The sequence below is a fragment of the Mytilus trossulus genome, chromosome 9 (assembly GCF_036588685.1).
Source record: "Mytilus trossulus isolate FHL-02 chromosome 9, PNRI_Mtr1.1.1.hap1, whole genome shotgun sequence".
NCBI lineage: Eukaryota > Metazoa > Mollusca > Bivalvia > Mytilida > Mytilidae > Mytilus > Mytilus trossulus.
Genome location: NC_086381.1, coordinates 64,159,558 through 64,178,460, shown reverse-complemented (window position 1 = coordinate 64,178,460; position 18,903 = coordinate 64,159,558). Strand labels below are relative to the sequence as shown.

General features: G+C 30.8%; 1 protein-coding gene across 3 annotated transcripts in view; it reads left to right on the top strand.

Annotated features, from left to right (window-relative positions):
- Positions 1 to 18,903, top strand: part of LOC134683234 (phosphatidylinositol 4-phosphate 3-kinase C2 domain-containing subunit beta-like) — a 44,427-nt gene that overhangs the window by 16,661 nt on the left and 8,863 nt on the right. For all 3 annotated transcript variants that reach the window (XM_063542407.1, XM_063542406.1, XM_063542405.1), the window contains 16 exons: positions 550 to 655; positions 1,083 to 1,144; positions 1,636 to 1,716; positions 4,549 to 4,737; positions 5,421 to 5,514; positions 6,021 to 6,115; positions 7,574 to 7,748; positions 9,172 to 9,279; positions 9,658 to 9,750; positions 10,835 to 10,964; positions 11,770 to 11,906; positions 14,028 to 14,197; positions 15,045 to 15,201; positions 15,707 to 15,813; positions 16,416 to 16,541; positions 18,749 to 18,824. In XM_063542407.1, coding sequence (XP_063398477.1) covers positions 550 to 655; positions 1,083 to 1,144; positions 1,636 to 1,716; positions 4,549 to 4,737; positions 5,421 to 5,514; positions 6,021 to 6,115; positions 7,574 to 7,748; positions 9,172 to 9,279; positions 9,658 to 9,750; positions 10,835 to 10,964; positions 11,770 to 11,906; positions 14,028 to 14,197; positions 15,045 to 15,201; positions 15,707 to 15,813; positions 16,416 to 16,541; positions 18,749 to 18,824 — 1,906 coding nt within the window. The remainder of the gene's footprint in view (positions 1 to 549; positions 656 to 1,082; positions 1,145 to 1,635; positions 1,717 to 4,548; positions 4,738 to 5,420; positions 5,515 to 6,020; positions 6,116 to 7,573; positions 7,749 to 9,171; positions 9,280 to 9,657; positions 9,751 to 10,834; positions 10,965 to 11,769; positions 11,907 to 14,027; positions 14,198 to 15,044; positions 15,202 to 15,706; positions 15,814 to 16,415; positions 16,542 to 18,748; positions 18,825 to 18,903) is intronic.

The following is an 18,903-nucleotide window of genomic DNA, read 5'->3' as shown; positions in this document are numbered from 1 at the left end:
ACCAGTTGTGACTGGTTTCAAAATTGAATTGTTGAAATGTGATTTATAGTGAAATTAGTCCTGTAAAAATAGATGTGGTATAAAAGATTATTGAGATGTTGTATGATTTCAAATGAGACAACTATCCCCAAGTTCAAAGTAGATGTAAGCAATTATAGGCAACCATGCCTTCAACAATGAGAAAAACCCATACCCTATAGTTTGCTTTAAAAGGACATCAAAAATATGAAACTTAGAAAACTTAGAAAACTTATTACCTGATTATTACAAAACAATTTGTGCAAAAATCAAGTGTAATGAAAGCCCAAATTTGTGCCAAACCTAAATTTTCAAAAAACAGCTGATATTTTCTTGTTTTAAATCCTTGCAGCATTTTTATGCAAATCTTTCACTAATACTATGATAACCACTCAGAGATAAACAAAATCTTAGTCTTAGGGCTGTAAGGTTTTGTCAAATTCTAACACTTTTTCGAGAAGAGAGATTAATTCTAACAAGATTAAGAAAATATTAACATAAAAGTAAAGGATATTCAAATGTTTTTTGTAGAGAGTTGATACGAGGAAGTCACTTAGTTCCATTAAGGATGCATGCTGCAGCTGATCCATTATTACCTATTGGTTCTGTTATACAGAATGATACTGTGTTAATGCAGGTAAAGACAATTATAAGATATGAAAACAAAGTACATACAAAACTTAAAATTAAGAATAAAACATTTAGTAGGGCATGCATATTGGAGGAAATTTTTAAAAACATGACAACCTGTAAAGTAAAAATTTTCATTCAACTTATAATTCTTAAAAAGTTCTAAGGGAAATTCAACTTCACAAATTTAATTATTTGAGTGGTGGCTATCTACCTACCTTATAAATTTTGGAATAGCTTTTTTAATTTTTATCCATAAAAAGTAATATAATAAAAGTATTTGGTAAAACCCAAATTATACACATTCTGCAATCATGTCATTTTACATTGTTTTCAATAGAAGTGTTACAATACTTTTTTCCAGGTGTATATATTGAATGTATTTAAATGCTTTGACTTTACAACTGATGGGTATAATTTTTTTGTTTTTCCAGATAAATTTTCCAGATTTTGGTTGTCATGTTGAGTTCCCAACAGTTATGACATCTAAAATTTCGTAAGTTGGATATTTCAAAATTTTGAAAAGAGGGTGATAATACGAAATTCAATATGGCCATCTTCTTCATAAAATAACAGATATAAACAAAATAAAAATAATAGCTCTACCATAATTTGTTTTGCAGTAAAATTTAGTTTTTCTTCTAAGCATTTTAGTGCGCTTGGAATATAACAGTACTCAGTCTTCACAAGATATGATAGAGTTATTTTGAATATACAATATATATTATCAATTTTAGTGTTAATAAAAGTCAATCGACTGAAGACCAAGTAATTTTTTCCATTGATTTAATTTGTTGACTTTGACAAGAAGAAAAATATTTCAAATATAAATCATGCTGCCAAAATAAGTTGGATCACAGTAAACAAAAAGAGACATGGGGCAGATATCTGTGACACAGAAACTAAGATATCAATTCAAAATATCTGCAAGACAATTAAAAGATGAATAAAGTTTTTGCTATATAATTTGATTACTATTTTTTGTAGACAAAAAAAAAGTTTTAATTCATTACTACCAGAAATCCAAGAAGTTATTAAAACTGTGATGGAGAAAGATTGTATTTCATCGTAAGTAATCAAATGTAAAAGATAATGATTAACTGTTTCGTAACATTATTACAATGTCTTGTTTTTATGTGGAGACTAATGATCAGTGGCACATCCAGGGGGGTTTCTGGGGGTTGGAACCTCCCCTTTTTTGGACCATCAATGCATTTGAATAGGGACATGTAGTTGGAACCCCTCCCCCATTTGTCCTGGGTTATCCCCCCCTCCCCGCCACCTTTTTAAAATGGCTGTATCTGCCCATAAGAATCTGTGCATCTTGAACTATTGACGTCATACAACAACCCTTGTTCCATTAATGTTGTGGCCACAGTTATTTTCTATAGTGATGTCAAAATTTAACAGGAACCTTTGTGAAGTTAAGTAATGGCTGATGAATAGAATAAGGTGTATACTAGGGGCCAACTTGATATTGCTTTATATGTGCTCGTACTTATCACAAATAATAAAAGCCAATTAGTACTCTCCCTTTAACCCTTTCCTCCATAATGACGCCTTTTTACGCCACCCCCTTTACTCCATAATGACGCCTTTTGACGCCTGTGTATTACCTCAGTTGAAACACTTCGACTACAAAGTGTCTGCAGTTGACTAAATAAAGTTTGTATCCAATATGAAAAGGAATATCATAGGAATATCTGACTTAAATTTATTTAATGAAATAGTTGTTTTTCACAATGCTTTAATACTTCAAATCATAAGTTCAGCATTTTATCCAAAAAATCCTATGCGAATCAAGTAGGCAAAAAAAAAATTTCAATGGAGGAAAGGGTTAAGATATAAAGTTGTTTATATTTTTATGCCCCATTTATGGGCATCATGTTTTCTGGTCTGTGCTTCCGTCTGTTCGTTCGATTTGGGTCAAGGTAGTGTTTGCTGAAGTTGATGTTCAATCAACTTGAAACTTAGTACATATGTTCTCTATGATACGATCTTTCTAATTTTAATGCCAAAATAGAGTTTTTACCCAATTATCACAGTTCACTGAACATGCTGAACATAGAAAATGACAGTGCGGATGTACCTGGGACACATTCTTGTTTTTCATTAGATTGTTATCAAATATAATTTCACCCCAAATTTTTCCTTTTTCATGCTGTAATTATTGCAAAACATGAGGATGGAAATTAAGACATCAGAATTGATGTTTACCCATGAAAATTTGAGAAGAGGCAGTTATTAAAAAATAAAAAAAATGATAATGTTAAGTTTTATTCTGCGTAAAATTTGATGAATATAAAAATATTGATCTCAAGTAAAAAACTTTTTTTTTCAAATTTACTAGATTTATTATTGAAAGGTGAGAAATAACTTGGTAAGACTTTTTTTGTCCAACTGGAATTTTCTTGGTACATGTATTTGTACTACTTATTGTATATCTGACTTGTGATTGCATTGAAAGGACTTGAATTTACTTCATATTAAAGAATGTGTTTACTCCTTTACAATATATATAATCTTTGAACTATTTTGAGTGTAAACAAATGAATAGATCTGCAGGAAAGTTTATGGGGAATGTGTTACTTAGTTCATAAAAGTTGCTATCATTATTCTCTAAGGTTCTATAAGTTTCTGATAATTCAGATATATTTACTACTACATAATATACTTGCTTGTTTTTATCAACATTAGCTAGGAAATGCATTCAATATCTAAAAGGCATATTATTTTGATCAGGGGTAGGAAAAAATAGAAAAAAGAAATATACATGTTATTGATTATATAAAATTTAAAATGAGAAAAGTTGACAAGTATAAATGGAAGAAAATGTGTGATGTTCTATTACATCTTGAATGGAAATTTTAGATTTTTCTAACTGAAATTCTTGGCTTATCTAATTTGTCAAAATGGCCTTCAACTTATCAATACAATGCTTTAATATATAGTTTAAATCTTCGCCTTTCATATACAATATATACAAAATTCTAGGATATGTGGCCATTATTTTCAGTGGCTTTTTAACAAAAAAAATAGATTAAATGGTATGTACTTACAAGTTTATTTTACAAAATGTTTTAGAAGAATAAACAATGGTAATATTAAAAGGCTCAGTTCTATTATGTTATTCTCCGGAATCTGAAGGGCTGTCTTATATTGTACTCTCTTTTGCTTTTACCTGATCTTGCTGCCTAGTTTTATGATATGTTCTTATGATTCAGACATTAGTATTTATATGGTAAGTCAATATTTAACAAAGCTACTGTTGTGGTAGTTAAGGATCAATTGTCCTAATGGAATACAATAACAGGAAAAAAGTTTTATATCACACTTATTATCTGTTCATCTGTAACCATTACCAATAATGAATCAATCTATAGAATGACAAAATGGCAGACAACTTGATAATAGTGTTTTTGTAGAGAGTTTTAGAGCCAACCATTAGTTTGTTAATATTTTACATAGACTAGTACAGTACTAGAAGTAGTACTTGTGGATTCATTATTGTTCAATGGGTACAAATTTTTGTGGGTTTCGTTGGTACAGAAGAACCACAATTTCAAATGTTCAACGAATTGCATTTTCTATATAGGCATTGTATGCAGAGATCAGCAAAACCATGAAATCAAATTTCATTGAAAATGCAATTTTTCCTCAATCCACGAAAAATGATACCATGAAAGTAAATGAATTCACAGTATGTAGACTTTGGTAAATCAACAAAATAAAATATAAAAAAAATATACAATTTTCCCACAATCCATTAGAATTGTTACCCACGAAAATAAATGAATCCAAAGTAGACATTGTAAATACATTCCAACACACAAAATAAAATAAACAAAATACTAAGGAAATATTCATGTTTGATATATACTGTTAATTATGTATTTACAGGTGCCAAGCAGATGAATTAGGAATATTGTGGCAATATAGACATTATTTATATGACTATTCAAATCTGTTACCATGGATACTACAGGGACAGATAAACTGGGATTTTTCACATTTATCAGAAATATATGATTTGTTAGGACTCTGGAAGAAGTTGGATCCCATGCAGTCATTAGAATTACTGCTTCCTCAGTATGTTTTTTAAAAATCTTTACTTTTCAGAAATGAATTAAAATTTTCTACATTTGAAAATGCCTGTACCTAGTCAGGAATATGGCAGTTGTTTTCCATTCGTTTCAGATTATGATTTTGCCATTTGATAAAGGACTTTTTGTTTAAAATTTTTATCAGAGTTCGTTATTTATGTTTATAATTTTTTTTGTGTTGTTTAAAATTTTAAAATGAGAAAAATAGTATACATGTAGTTGATAAACTGCATAGAAAGATTACATGTTACATTTCAAAAGTAAATAAAAAAATAGTGAACCGGTTGTGAATAAATGTGATGTTATAACATATATAAGGAAGTTATGAAATTCACTTGTTAAAAGGTTAAATTTACAAGAGGCTTAAAATTTAATTACCATTATCAGTGTCTCGTTGACAATGTAATGGAATTTGATGTGACTATCATACAAGTGAGAGGTTTAGCTAGCTATAAAACCAGGTTCAATCCACCATTTTCTACATTAGAAAATGCCTATACCAAGTCAGGAATATGACAGTTGTTATCCATTCGTTTGATGTATTTGGACTTTTGATTTTGCCTTTCGATTTTAGACTTTCCTTTTTGAATTTTCCTCGAAGTTCAGTATTTTTGTCTTTTTACTTTTTTCTGTAAGATGATTTGTTGACTTGTATCTTTTTGTTTACAGACATTCAGACACACACGTGAGAGAGTTTGCATGTAGATGTTTACAGGATATGCCAACTGATGAACTCATTGATTTTCTTCCTCAGCTCATACAGGTATGAAATTGTACTTGATTTTTAAGTAGTATTTGACGTCCTTATACCTATCAAAATAAGGAGATGTGGAGTTAAAAAAAGTGGGGATAAAAGAAATAATCAGTCACATTCCAACCTTCAACAATGAGAATTGAATCTTGCTGTATAGCCTGCAATAATAGGCCCAAACACAAATAGATGGAAAACAATTGAAAGGAGAAAACAACTAGGATAATTTATCATGTTTACAACAATTTGTTTTTACAAAAAAAAATATGACAAACATGAACCAAGGACAGCCTTACACTTGTTTTAATACTTAAATACATTAAATAAATGAATAAATAAATAGTTTTATAAAATCATAACTATGAAAAGAATTATAATGGGAAAGGACCTTACCTAATGAAAGATTTTCTTTAAAATAAACAAAGGGACATACAAGATCACATCTGGAGACAAAATGTTATGCTATTGGCTTAAAATTAAATATTGTGAGAGATAAAAGAAATTATTATTCTTTTCAGGCATTGAAGTTTGAAAGTTACCATGGATCAGCATTAGCTAAACTGCTACTGGAGCAAGCTTGTAAAAGTATCAGATTTGCTCATCAGTTATTTTGGTAAGAATAGAAAATTGCAGGTAACTTTAGGTGGTACACTAAAATTAATTGGGCTCGTTTAATTTTGATAAAATTTTGACAAAGTATTTACTTTGACCCTTTAACAAAAACATAAAATTTCTAAAATTTTGAACCAACCTTTTTGTCGGAAAAATTACACTGGTTATATATCAGTTTGACAAACACCAATTTTGATCTTTGAGAAGCTAATTATTCCCTTTACAACACAACGTAATTAAAACGTTTAGCTGACTTTACAGAGTTATCTCTCTGTAGTGTTAGGTACCACCTTAAAAGTAGACTCAAGGTCAAAATGGAGAAAACCTATACCTATAAATAAACAGGTTCAAACCAAATCTGAACGAACAAAGAACTTCCTATGGTTTATGAGTTAGTAAAACCAGTTTTAAACCTGAACTTTCTTTTATAAGAGTCTTTAATGTTCTGTTCAATGTTGGAAACTGAATATGGCACTGGTATTTATTATTTGATACAGTTAATTTAAAAAAAAATGTTTTCATCATATTAAGAAACGTGTATATTTTGTTTTATTAAAAAAAGTAAGAAAATGTGTTATTATTGCCAATAGGACAACCATTCATGAAGACTTAAGGACATAGATAGAAGAAAAAAATCATCTAATGGTACATGGTTCAATATTGAGCATAACACTTAATGCATATTATAAACTAACATTTTACTGAATGACAAAACGTGAAGAAATTGAGCAGAGAAAACAAACAGCTTTATTTAAGCTACATGTACAATGAAATAACAAAAATCAATATGGTAGAGAACAATTACATAAACTGTACCAATTTGTGCATTTTTGTCAGATAATGTATCCTCAGTGATGACTAAGGCCACAATATTTGAAAATTCAAAGCTTAATACAGGACTTAATAAAACTAAAAAGGACCCTTGGCATAGCAAAATTCAGATTAGGAGTCGGATCTAAGCTTTGCTTAAAGAAGATATTTCCCTTAATTTGAAATGATTTACAACTTATGACAACCACTAGATTGCAGGTGCATTGATATATCATTCAATACTTTCCAATTGATGTTTTATCGTTTGTTTTTCTATGTTGTGATGTTATGCTATTGGTTCAGAAAAAGGGAGAAGGTTTGGTACCATTAAAACGTTTAATCCCGCAGCAAATGTTTGCACCTGTCCTAAGTAAGGAATCTGATGTACAGAAGTTGTCCTTTGTTTATTTAATTTAAATGTGTTTCTTGTTTCTTGTTTTTTTATACAGATTAGACAGTTGGTTTTCCGGTTTGAATGGTTTTACACCAGTGATTTTGGGGCCCTTTATAGCTTGTTGTTCGGTGTGAGCCAAGGCTCCACGTTGAAGGTTGTACATTGACCTATAATGGTTTACTTTTTTAAATTGTTATTTAGATGGAGAGTTGTCTCATTGGCACTCACACCACATCTTCCTATATCTAATTATAGGTTGTTAAAAGGTGCGGCTCAAGACCAGGGGTATAAAAGAAGATACGAGTTAATGTTTGTGGCACTGGTCAGTGTGGCTGGGGATGCTCTATACCAAGAGTTTAAAAAACAGGAGGAAATGGTCAAATGTCTGACACAAACTTCAGAAAGAGTGCAAGTGGCTAAAGACAAAGATGTAAGTAAATCCCTTGTTTGCAGGAGGGATGATATGTTGGGGGTGGGGGTAGGAGGGGTCCTGATCCTGAAATCCTGGGCTTAAAAACACGAAATTTAGATCCTGACATCATGAAAATCAGAAAAAGAATTCTCAGATCCAGAAAGGATCAATCCTGAACTTAAAAACACCCAATCCCCGAATCCCGATCAATGTCCTATCCCCCTTCATTATATAAAAGAGGGACGAAAGATACCAAAGGGAGAGTCAAACTCATAAATCTAAAACAAACTGACAACGCCAAGGCTAAAAATAAAAACAAAAAAACAGAAAAACAATAGTGCACACGACACAACATAGAAAACTAAAGAATAAACAACACAAACCCCACCAAAAACTAGGGGTGATGCCAGGTGCTCTGGAAGGGTAAGCAGATCCTGCTCCACATGTGGCACCCGTTGTGTTGTTTATGTGATTACAAATCCGGTAAATAGTCTAATTTGGTAGGTCACATTCATGAAAGGGAAGGGGATTGTAGTTACGACGTAAGGAACATATCCGATATCATTTGTGAAATGGTTATTCCATAACGGTCAACCAACTCGTGATGGCGTCCGTAAAGTTTACGAAGGGATGATTTCAACTTCACCATTTGGAACTCTTGGTTTAATAGCTTCCTTGTGAGCAGTAACCCCTATCAAGAAAATCATGATAGGAAATGCAAGCACGGGAATATCGTATCAATTGGGAGATATATACCCCGTATGCAGGTGCTATATAAGTTGAGGGTTGATACAGTTTGTGATATTGAAAATTTAAAGGCCATAGCATATACACTTTACTATATAAATGACAATTATTTTGTGCCTCAATGTTTTTCATGTCACATAACATAATACATATTAGGGGTTTAATAAAACCTTTGTAACCATGACTCATACTGATTACATATTAGTGGATATCATATAGCTTTTTCAATTTCTATGTATACCATTACATTATAAACTGATATTGATACCATAAACTTATACATTATTATTATTCTAAATTTTCATAAATTTAGTTAAAACACACAATCACCTATATAAGATATATGTGTATACATGGTATATGCACGCACGAACTACTGTAAAAGATAATTATCTGATGAAACGGTATGGTGGTCTCTCAAATCAAGAGCTTCTTCAATATACATACAAATAGATATTAATTCTTTTTCAGACATAGGATTTAATATTTTGGTAAAATTTTCATCCAAATTATTTGAATTCATATCATTAATTTTATATTTATATCATATCATTATGGACAAAGCAGGATTGTCATTGATTGTATTACATATACAATTTACTACTAGGTATATAATACCATATTTCGTAAGTTTTTAATTTTTATTTCAGAATACCATATAAGATATTTCGTAAGTTTTTAATTTTTATTTCAGAATACTCTAAAGAGAGAATTACAAACAGTTTATGAGTTATTCCATGACAAAGGAGACGTTTTGATGCCTTACAACCCTGGTATATCAGTTTGTGGCCTTGACCTGAAAGTAAGTATCGGAGAACAAATTCAGGGGAGATAATCTTTACCTGTAGAATACAAATCAAATTCTTTGCAATAGCTTTTGAGAAATACAGTTTCAGTATACAGTAAGAAATGATAATGTTAAAGTCTGTTTTGTAATAAAAATATCTGCAAAATGGGGTAATTTTGAAGCCTAAACTATTTCTATGCAAATTACTTATCAGTTTGAATATATTTTTTTTACTTATGAGTTTGACTATACCTTTGGTATCTTTTACCTCTCTTATACCAGTATGTATATTAATATATTTATGTTGCCACATTTGAACAATTTATTATGCAATTAGTCATTTGTTTTCTTAAACAGAAATAATGAATTTCATACTCTTTTTTTTCATTTCAGTCGTGTTCATATTTCACATCAAATGCTGTTCCATTAAAACTTGTGTTTAAGAATTCCAAGGAGCATGCTGATCCTGTTTACTCTATGTTTAAGGTATGATTAGTGTTTATGAATATAAAGATATATCGGATATATTTTAATGAGACACCTGTTGCAAATCCAGAAATTGGTCACAGCATTTCGTAAAGTTTTTGGTTAGGGTAGATAAGTTATGATGAGAGAGTTTCAAATTTCTTTTTTTTTTAATGAAAATATAAGATAGGAAATGTGGTATTATTGCCAACAAGACTGTAATGATTTTATGGGGTTATGTGTATGCGTTATATTACCTAAATATAACAATCCTATGCTTGAGTCATTAGTCCTCTAATAGGCCGCTCATCAATGTGGGGACGTCTGATCTGGATAACAACTAGGGTAATGACTGCCAAATATACTATGGGAAACCCCGGAATTCCTTGATATGACGTAGTCGTCTTCCGAATGTACATTGGTAGTAATTAACCCAAGTCTGTGTAGTTCCGAGTAAACTGGTGTTATCCCATACTCATAACAAGACTACTACTACTATCTTCCAGAGACCAAATGGCCAAAAAAACATTTATTGTTGATAAAAAAAATTCAGCAAACAATACATCCCTGCTGGAGTATTCTTTTCACTGCTTTGATGCAGTACTGATTTAAAAAAAAACAAAAAAAAACCCAGATATATATAAATTCTACCACGCAGCAAGTGTAATATGATAATTATCCATTCGAGACAGTTAAACTTCAAGTTTAAAACAAGAGGCTCGCCAAGTGTTTTAAATATTTAATTTCTAACTGTCGAATGTGAATGAATATCGTATTGCACGATATTTTGTGGTGGAATCTATTTTTCTAATGAATTTTGGATGATATGAAGAATATCATAATTAAATGATCTGCAAAAATAACGTGTTCTTTTTATGTAACTTCAACAGCCTTTTTTCATGACTTCATAATGGGAATTTCAGAGGAAAGCAAGAAAATTAGCCGTCATAATGGAATTTTCAACAATGTCAAACTGAGATCAAATGAACAACACATTGAAACAAAAATAATCAACAGGTCAGGAAAAGTATTAATTGAGTAGGAATTAGAGAAATCTTAATTTCGGTTAATTATGGCACTTAATTATTTTTTTATTTTTTTGTAGGTTGGTGATGATTTACGACAGGACATGTTAACCCTACAGATGATAAGGATTATGGACAGATTGTGGTTAAAACAAGGACTAGATCTGAAAATGATTACTTTTTCTTGTCTTGCTACTGGACCTAAAAAGGGTAATAAAATAGTAAAATCGAGCATGAAAATTGGGATGTGTCAAATAGCAGTCTAGGCCAGAAATGGGTCTTCAACTCAGTGAGAAAAAATATTACACCCAAAGGCAGGCTTCAGCTGGCCCCTTAACACAAATGTGTACTAATACAGTGAAAATGCCCCCCCTCCCCTTTGTGGTAAATTTTTTGTTGATCATATAGGGAATCACCGAAGCATGACTGGAACGCCTGCTTAGGTCAGTCAAGTGGACTCCCTTTATGTAAAGTTCTGGATCCTCCAATGACTACTTTAGTGTGTATTAAGTTCATAATTTTTTTTAAGTGAACCATTAATTTTTTAAACAGTAGTCTATTCCAAATTGATGTTAAAATCATATTTGTTATAGTTTATATTACATAGTCTGATCCAGGGGCCTGGGAGGGAATAATTTGGTTGGTTATATAGGGAATCACTGAAGCATGACTGGAATGAGGCCCCTTTATTAAAAGTTCTGGATCCGCCACTGTATTATAAGTTTGTTTTTATTTCTTCTAAAACTAATATACATTTATATATGTTGATTATGTTAAAGAAATTATATAAATATTATTACTTGACTTATTTTTAATTTAATACCTTTGCTTTTGATATGAATAAAATTTAAAAGCTGTTGAAAGAGGTCCCAATTTAGGAATCATAGATTTATTCTAATAAGGAAGCTCATGGCATGTTCGGAGGATGCTAAGAGCTTTTTAAGTAGGCTCTTACTTACACAATTTATGTTTCTACAAACCTTCCTTAAAATTCAGTTTGATGATTTATTTCCAGGTATGGTAGAAATAGTAACAGAATCAGACACGTTACGTAAAATACAAGTATCATCTGGGGTCACAGGGTCATTTAAAGATCGACCAATTAAAGAGTGGTTACAGAAACATAATCCAACAGAACTGGAATATCAGAAGGTAAGCTGTTTTCAGAGTAAATTGAAAACTTAATCAATCATTTAAACATAGAAAAAACTCTGATGGGTTTTGTTATTTCACATTCCCCCCATGGGCAGCTCATTCCTGTCCAGTCATTGCCTTATATCATGTACAAACATATATATAACAGGCAGTAGAAATTAAATATTTATTGGCACTTTTTATGCCCCACCTACGATAGTAGAGTGGCATTATATTTTCTGGTCGGTGCGCTTGTCTGTGTGTCCGTTCGTCCATATGTCCCACTTCAAGTTAAAGTTTTTGGTCTAGTTAGTTTTTGATGAAGTTGTAGTCCAATCAACTTGAAACTTAGTACACATGTTCCCTATGGAATGATCTTTCTGATTTTAATGCCAAATTTGATTTTATACCCAATTTCACGGTCATTGAACATGGAAAATTATAGTGTGAGTAGGGCGTCCAAGTACTTTGGTCACATTCTTCTTTTCCACTAAAAAAAGACTAAATGTTTATAGTCGCTGTCAGCTGAAATGTGAGCGGTAATTGGTATAGATAATCTAAACTATCAATCGTGTTCACTCGAAATATAGTTTTTCAAATTCCATTCATAAATCGCGAAAAGAAAAATAACTTCTGACCTACCTTTTAAGTGATTGCTCTGTAATAATCCTGACCTTTAAATTTTCCAGAATGTTTTCCATTGTAGTTCCGCCATTTTTCCACCTATGTTTACATATGACACATCACTTTCCAAGTTTCCTGTAATGTTCTTTTCATTGATGTGATAAAGTTTCCTGTGCTTTATGCAAATTTTATGAAATTGAATTATGTAATGTGAAGGTCAGGATTATTACAGTGTGATCACTTAAAAGGTAGGTCAGTAGTGGTTTTTGTCGAGCCTTCGACTTTAGTTGAAAAAGCGAGACTAAGCGATCCTACATTCCGCCGTCTTCGTCAGTGGCGTCCACAAAAATTCACTCTGTGGTTAAAGTTTTTGAAATCTTAATTACTTTCTTAAACTTTACTGGATTTCTACCAAACTTGGACAGAAGCTTGTTTACAGTCATAAGATAGTATCCAGAAGTAAATTTTGTAAAAATAAAATTCCATTTTTTTCATATTTTACTTGTAAATGGACTTAGTTTGTTCTGCAGGGAAACATAACATTCACTCTGTGGTTAAAGTTTTTAGAATTTTTAATAACTTTCTTAAACTATCCTTGGTTTGTACCAATCTTGGACAGAAGCTTGTTTATGATTATAAGAAAGCATCCAGAAGTAAATATTGTAAAAAAAAAAATCTATTTTTTTTCTGTATTTTACTTTCAAACGGACTTAGTTTTTCTGTGGGGAAACATTACATTCACTCTGTGGTTAAAGTTTTTTAAATTTTAATAACTTTCTTAAACTATCCTAGGTTTGTACAAAACTAGGACAGAAGCTTATTTATGATCATAAGATAGTATCAAGAAGTAAATTTTGTAAAAAGATAACTCCATTTTTTCTGTATTTTACTTTTAAATGGACTTAGATTTTCTTCCAGTTAACATTACATACAGTCTGCAGTTAAAGTTTTCGAAACATTTATTAGATTCATTAACTATCCTAGATTTTTACCAAACTTGGACAGAAGCTTCTTACAATAATTAAGACAGTATCAAGAGGAATATTTTTATTGATTTTTTTCCTCATTTTTGTTGAGCCTGCGATTTACAGCAAAAGTAAGCGAGACACTGGGTTCCGCAGAACCCTTACAAATTTTTCTTTTGGCGATTTATGAACGGAATGTGAAAAACTATATCTCAAGTAAATGTGATTGTCAGATAGTTAAGATTATTTTTACCGATTACTGCTACGAATTTTAGCTGACCACGACTTTAGATAAAAGCTCAAATATATATCATTAGAAAACATTGATTTGAGGTTCACAACAAGATATCACAATAAGCAAAAACAAACTGTGGAAATTTTAATAAAAATGGAATTTCATATAAACAAAAATAGTTTGCAGACGTGTAAGCACAGAACAATTTCTTATATAAACTAAATTAAGTAAATAAAAGTTCAAGTCTTGCAGAATTGTTAATAACCATTACCAATAGATCTATAGTAATATTGTATTTTAATTTTCTTATTTCAGGCGGTAGAAAATTTCACCAGATCCTGTGCTGGCTACTGTGTAGCTACTTATGTACTTGGAATCTGTGATCGACACAATGACAATATTATGTTAAAACAGTCGGGTCACATGTTCCATATAGACTTCAACAAATTCCTGGGTGATGCTCAAATGTTTGGAAATATCAAAAGGTATGAGCAAGTTCATTTTCTGTAAATATTTGTTTGCTGATATTCTCAATTATAGCAGTTTGTCAGAAGGAATTAGATCACTTTGGTGTTATTATAGTAGGGGCTATTTTGCAATCACCTGTTGCAACCAAATAGCCACCAAAGTGCATTCATTTTTCATTTCACTAAAAATTTTGCCTATCAAAATTGATGAATTCACACTTTTATTTAGGGAAAATGATATTGTTATAAACAGATTTCTTAAACATCTTAAAGAAGTTGTAGACAGTATGTACAGGCATCTTATTTTATCTGTACATTTTGACATGATTTAGCAGAGTAAAAATTATGATTTTTCATGATTGAATATGTTTGCTCCATTAGTGTTCTGTTGGTTAATCTGGAACATGTATTTTAATGTATAACCAAATACATATTTTATCGCATAGGCTGTATGTATAAAAATTAGACGACGTGGTATGATTGCCAATAAGGCAACTCTCCTCAAGTGATCAAATGACACAGAAATTAACAATTAAAGGTCGTCCCTATGACCTTCAACAATAAGCAAAACCCATACTGCACAGTCACTTATAATAGGACTTTGAAAGGACAAATGTAAAACAATTCAAATGAGAAACTAGCGGGCAAATTTATTTACAAATAAATTTAGGATAACAAATATGTAACAAAGCAACAAAAGACAACCACTGAATTAAAAGCTCCGAGACTTTGGACAGTAACTTGCAGTATGTGCAGACTCGTCAAAACCACAAAATCATATACTGATTAAGATTCAATTTTAAAACAAAATTGTAAAAAAAAATATTGTGTCATAGTTTAAAGCAATTTTATGTTTTATTTCCAGAGATCGAGTTCCATTTGTTCTGACATCTGATATGGCCTATGTTATCAACAATGGTGAAAAACAGAACAATAAGTTCCAGGAGTTTGTTGATATGTGTTGTCAAGCCTTCAATATCCTTAGAAAGAATACTAATCTGTTTCTTAACTTATTTGCTCTTGTAAGTACATAAAAGACTCACATAAATTTCTTCATTTATAAATAAATTGTTTGTATTTTAAGTATTCATTGTCTGAAAAATTATTGATTTCAACAAATATTCAATTTTTATTACATTGTATGAAATTTGAATTACTTAAGGTGGTACCTAACACCTTCAATAAATTTAATTTGGCTCGTTCAATTTTCAGAAAATTTTGGCAAAGTATTTACTTTGACCCTTTGACAAAAATATAAAAATTTCAAAAAAATTGAAACCAAGCATTTTATCAGAAAAATTACACTGGTTATATAGCAGTTTGACAAACACCAATTTTGATTATTGAGAAGCTTAATATTCCCTTAACAACACAATGTCATTAAAACGTAAAGGTGATTTTACTGAGTTATCTCCCTGTAGTGTTAGGTACCACCTTAAAAGAACATTGATTGTAATGTAAAAGTTGTAGCTGTAAAATTGAATGTCTTCACCACTGTTACCATGGTTACAAACTTTGACCTTTCAGTTATCCAAGTCTGGTATCCCAGGTATCCATAAAGATGCAGCTAGATATATACAGAGAGTACTATTACCCGGTCAGACATCAGTTCAGGCCTCAGCTATATTTACAAGGTATATACTTAGCATTCAAACTATGCAAATGCATTAATAAGGTCCTTGTATAAGATTAGACAAAAAGGATTCTTTACCATAATTAAAACTTTTATATTCATAATATTGTCACCAGATGAAGTCTTAGTTCAAAACTAGGCTATTATAGTCAACTTTTGAATTCATGCGCTTTTCAGAAAATTTCATATGTCACAACGCTTATATATGTCATTACGTTACAGTAAGATTAGAACTGATTGTTTGATGATGTGTTGATACTGATTGACCTCAGGTCAACCAGTGTAACTAATTAAAAAAAAAAACTCAAGATTGTAATCATTTTAAATTTTGTATGTACTGTAAAGGGTATTAATTTCATAAGTTTCATGTAAAAAAGAAAGAAAAAAAACCTATCATATTAAAAGAAAAATTTATGTCTTAATCATTATCACATACTTAATTCAAAGTCACCTTGTGAGACCTTAGTTCAGATCTCATCTATTTATCTACGAAACATCTGATAAACACGATTCCCATATACGTTATATATTCATATATTTGATGCAGATTCAGAACTTTTTAACCAAATGTTATGAAATAATGACATGAACTTTTTCTTTCAGAATGATAGAAGAGAGTCTGAAGTCTGTGTTTGTCCAGTTTAATTTCTTTATACATAACCTAGCTCAGCTCAAGTTTTCCAGCCACCAGGAAGGTGCTCTATTATCATTTGTACCTAAAACTTACAGGTTAGTCAAATGTCATCATACAATTTTATTTCTTTTTACAAAAATAAAGAACTTGTCACAGGTACAACCATCAAATGTAAAAGGTGAAATCATCAAATTTTCTAACCAAAAAAAATTTACACAAACAAAGCTTAATGCCAGAAAATGGCAGCTTAATATAAACACCTCAAAGGTCTCTGTAAAAGGATGTTAACCCTTTCACCAATAGCTGCCCAGACAGAAGCTACTCTGAGATGATGGCTTCCCTGGCTACTATTACTCAAGGGCTTTATAATAAATGTCAATAATTCTTATATGATTTGCATATTAGGAGATACATTGATATGATACGTGTGCACTCTTGTTAACCCAAAACAGCAAAATTTTGAAATTTTTTAATGAGGCTGTACTTATTCCTTATACTGGTCGATGTCCATTCCAAGTGGTTTGTACATGAAACGACATTTAATGTAAAAAAAGTATACAAGTTTGGCTTCAATTCTTCCATATTCTTTCGAAAGAAATGTGCCCTCATTTGAAATTCTTGTAAACTCTGTGAATTTCCTCTGATTTTGACACGGTTTTCAAAAAGCTGAAGCGCAATGTTCACACTTTCATCTAGGTATTCAACAAAGAAAGATAACTCATGTTTGCACTGTTTAAGCAGGAAGTATAAAAGAGGTTTTCCTATCCCAGTAAAACGGGACTCATCGTCATCGGCAAAGGTTTAAAAGAAAAAAAAATCCAGATTAAATGATTACAGAAGGAAAGTGGCTATGAAATGTACATCATGTCTAGTTTAGTCCAGATACATTTCAATGAGAGCCAGGTTGCAATAGTTAAAAATCATTGTATTAAAATTGATTTGATAATTTCTAGATTTGTTTAAGTAATATAATAATGTATGATATTTCCTACAACTGTAGTTTTCAGAAAGAAGTAACAACAATATCTCCAAGCAGGTATCAGGGAAATTGTTTTTTCTTAGCATGGACAATCCTTTGTCTTATAAAGCTTTAATTAAGGAATGATACACTGTACTTTCTAACTTATACTGTTTTGCAGAATTTATTCTTTTTTAAATAAAAGAAAAAAATTGTTGACCCCTTATGCATTGTTTTCTTTTTTAATGCATCTGACAGAATAGAAATAAGAGTACCATATTTGAATAGTTCCCATATTGTCAGAAGAGGATTTGAAACTCTCAAATATACATTTTACTGGCTGTGATTTACATTGCCAGTAAAATCAAATCCCCAATTGATGGCAACAAGACTTCAGCCAGAGTACTTTTATTCCTTAAATTTGATGTATTTTCTAATCAAAGATTTCTACATTTATGGATCATGAACAGATACAAATAAAATCTACATACCTTATTAGCATTAACCACTAATATGAACTTATTTTCTACAAGGGGTCTATTGTTTTGTTCATTGATGGAAGCCTTGTATAAAACAGTTGTTGAATGAAAGAGTTGAATTCAGATAACTTTCCTTACTTTACACCTAGGACTCAAGCTATTTAGAATTCCAATGTTTTGTACGCATTCATGTATTTTTGTCTTTATGCTCTGCTGTTCCTCAATGTTAAGGATCTTTTTCTCTGTGAAATTTGAATTACCAGTAAAATTTTAAACTTATTTCTTGGTGATTGTCTTGCCTAGGTTGCTGTTTCTGGTATTGGAGCTGCAATTTAAGTTATCTGATATAAATGCAGATTTTGTATTTCTTTTCTTACAAGGATCAAACTACACTTTCTTTTCTCTTTGTTTTAATGACCTTTGTGGAATACTTTGATTTTGATGTAATGTTCCACACTTTCATGAATTTGGAGGAATAAATTTCATTGGTTGACATAATAATTGTCGGAACAGAAAAATGAAAAGAGGGATGTCACAAGATCTATATTTTAAATTGAATGAATTTAAGCAAGTCACAAAAAATCACATAATATCATTATGAGGAAAATTTTGAATGTGAAAAAGTTCTGTAAATATTATGGACTTTAGGAGGAATGAGAAAATGAACAAAGTCCCAACAAACATTTTTTTTCAGGGAACTGCATAATATGTGGTGAAAACTTAGTGCCAACCTGTCATATCTTTAATCTTATAATAATACTTCTAAGAAGCTTATTATTATATCATTGCTATAACTTCATTGTTTAAGGCAAGTGAATTTAAGTGTGGTGATTTTAAGTGTAATTGATAAATCCTTATATTACAGTTTAAACACAGATGGTAAAATAAGTAAAGTTGAAGTCCATAGTTACCAAAAACGATATACTCCAGAAAGACACTATGTAAGTACAATAATCTTGATAGATAATTATAAAGAAGATACAGTGAAAGTGTGCATTGAATTTTAAATGTACATATTGT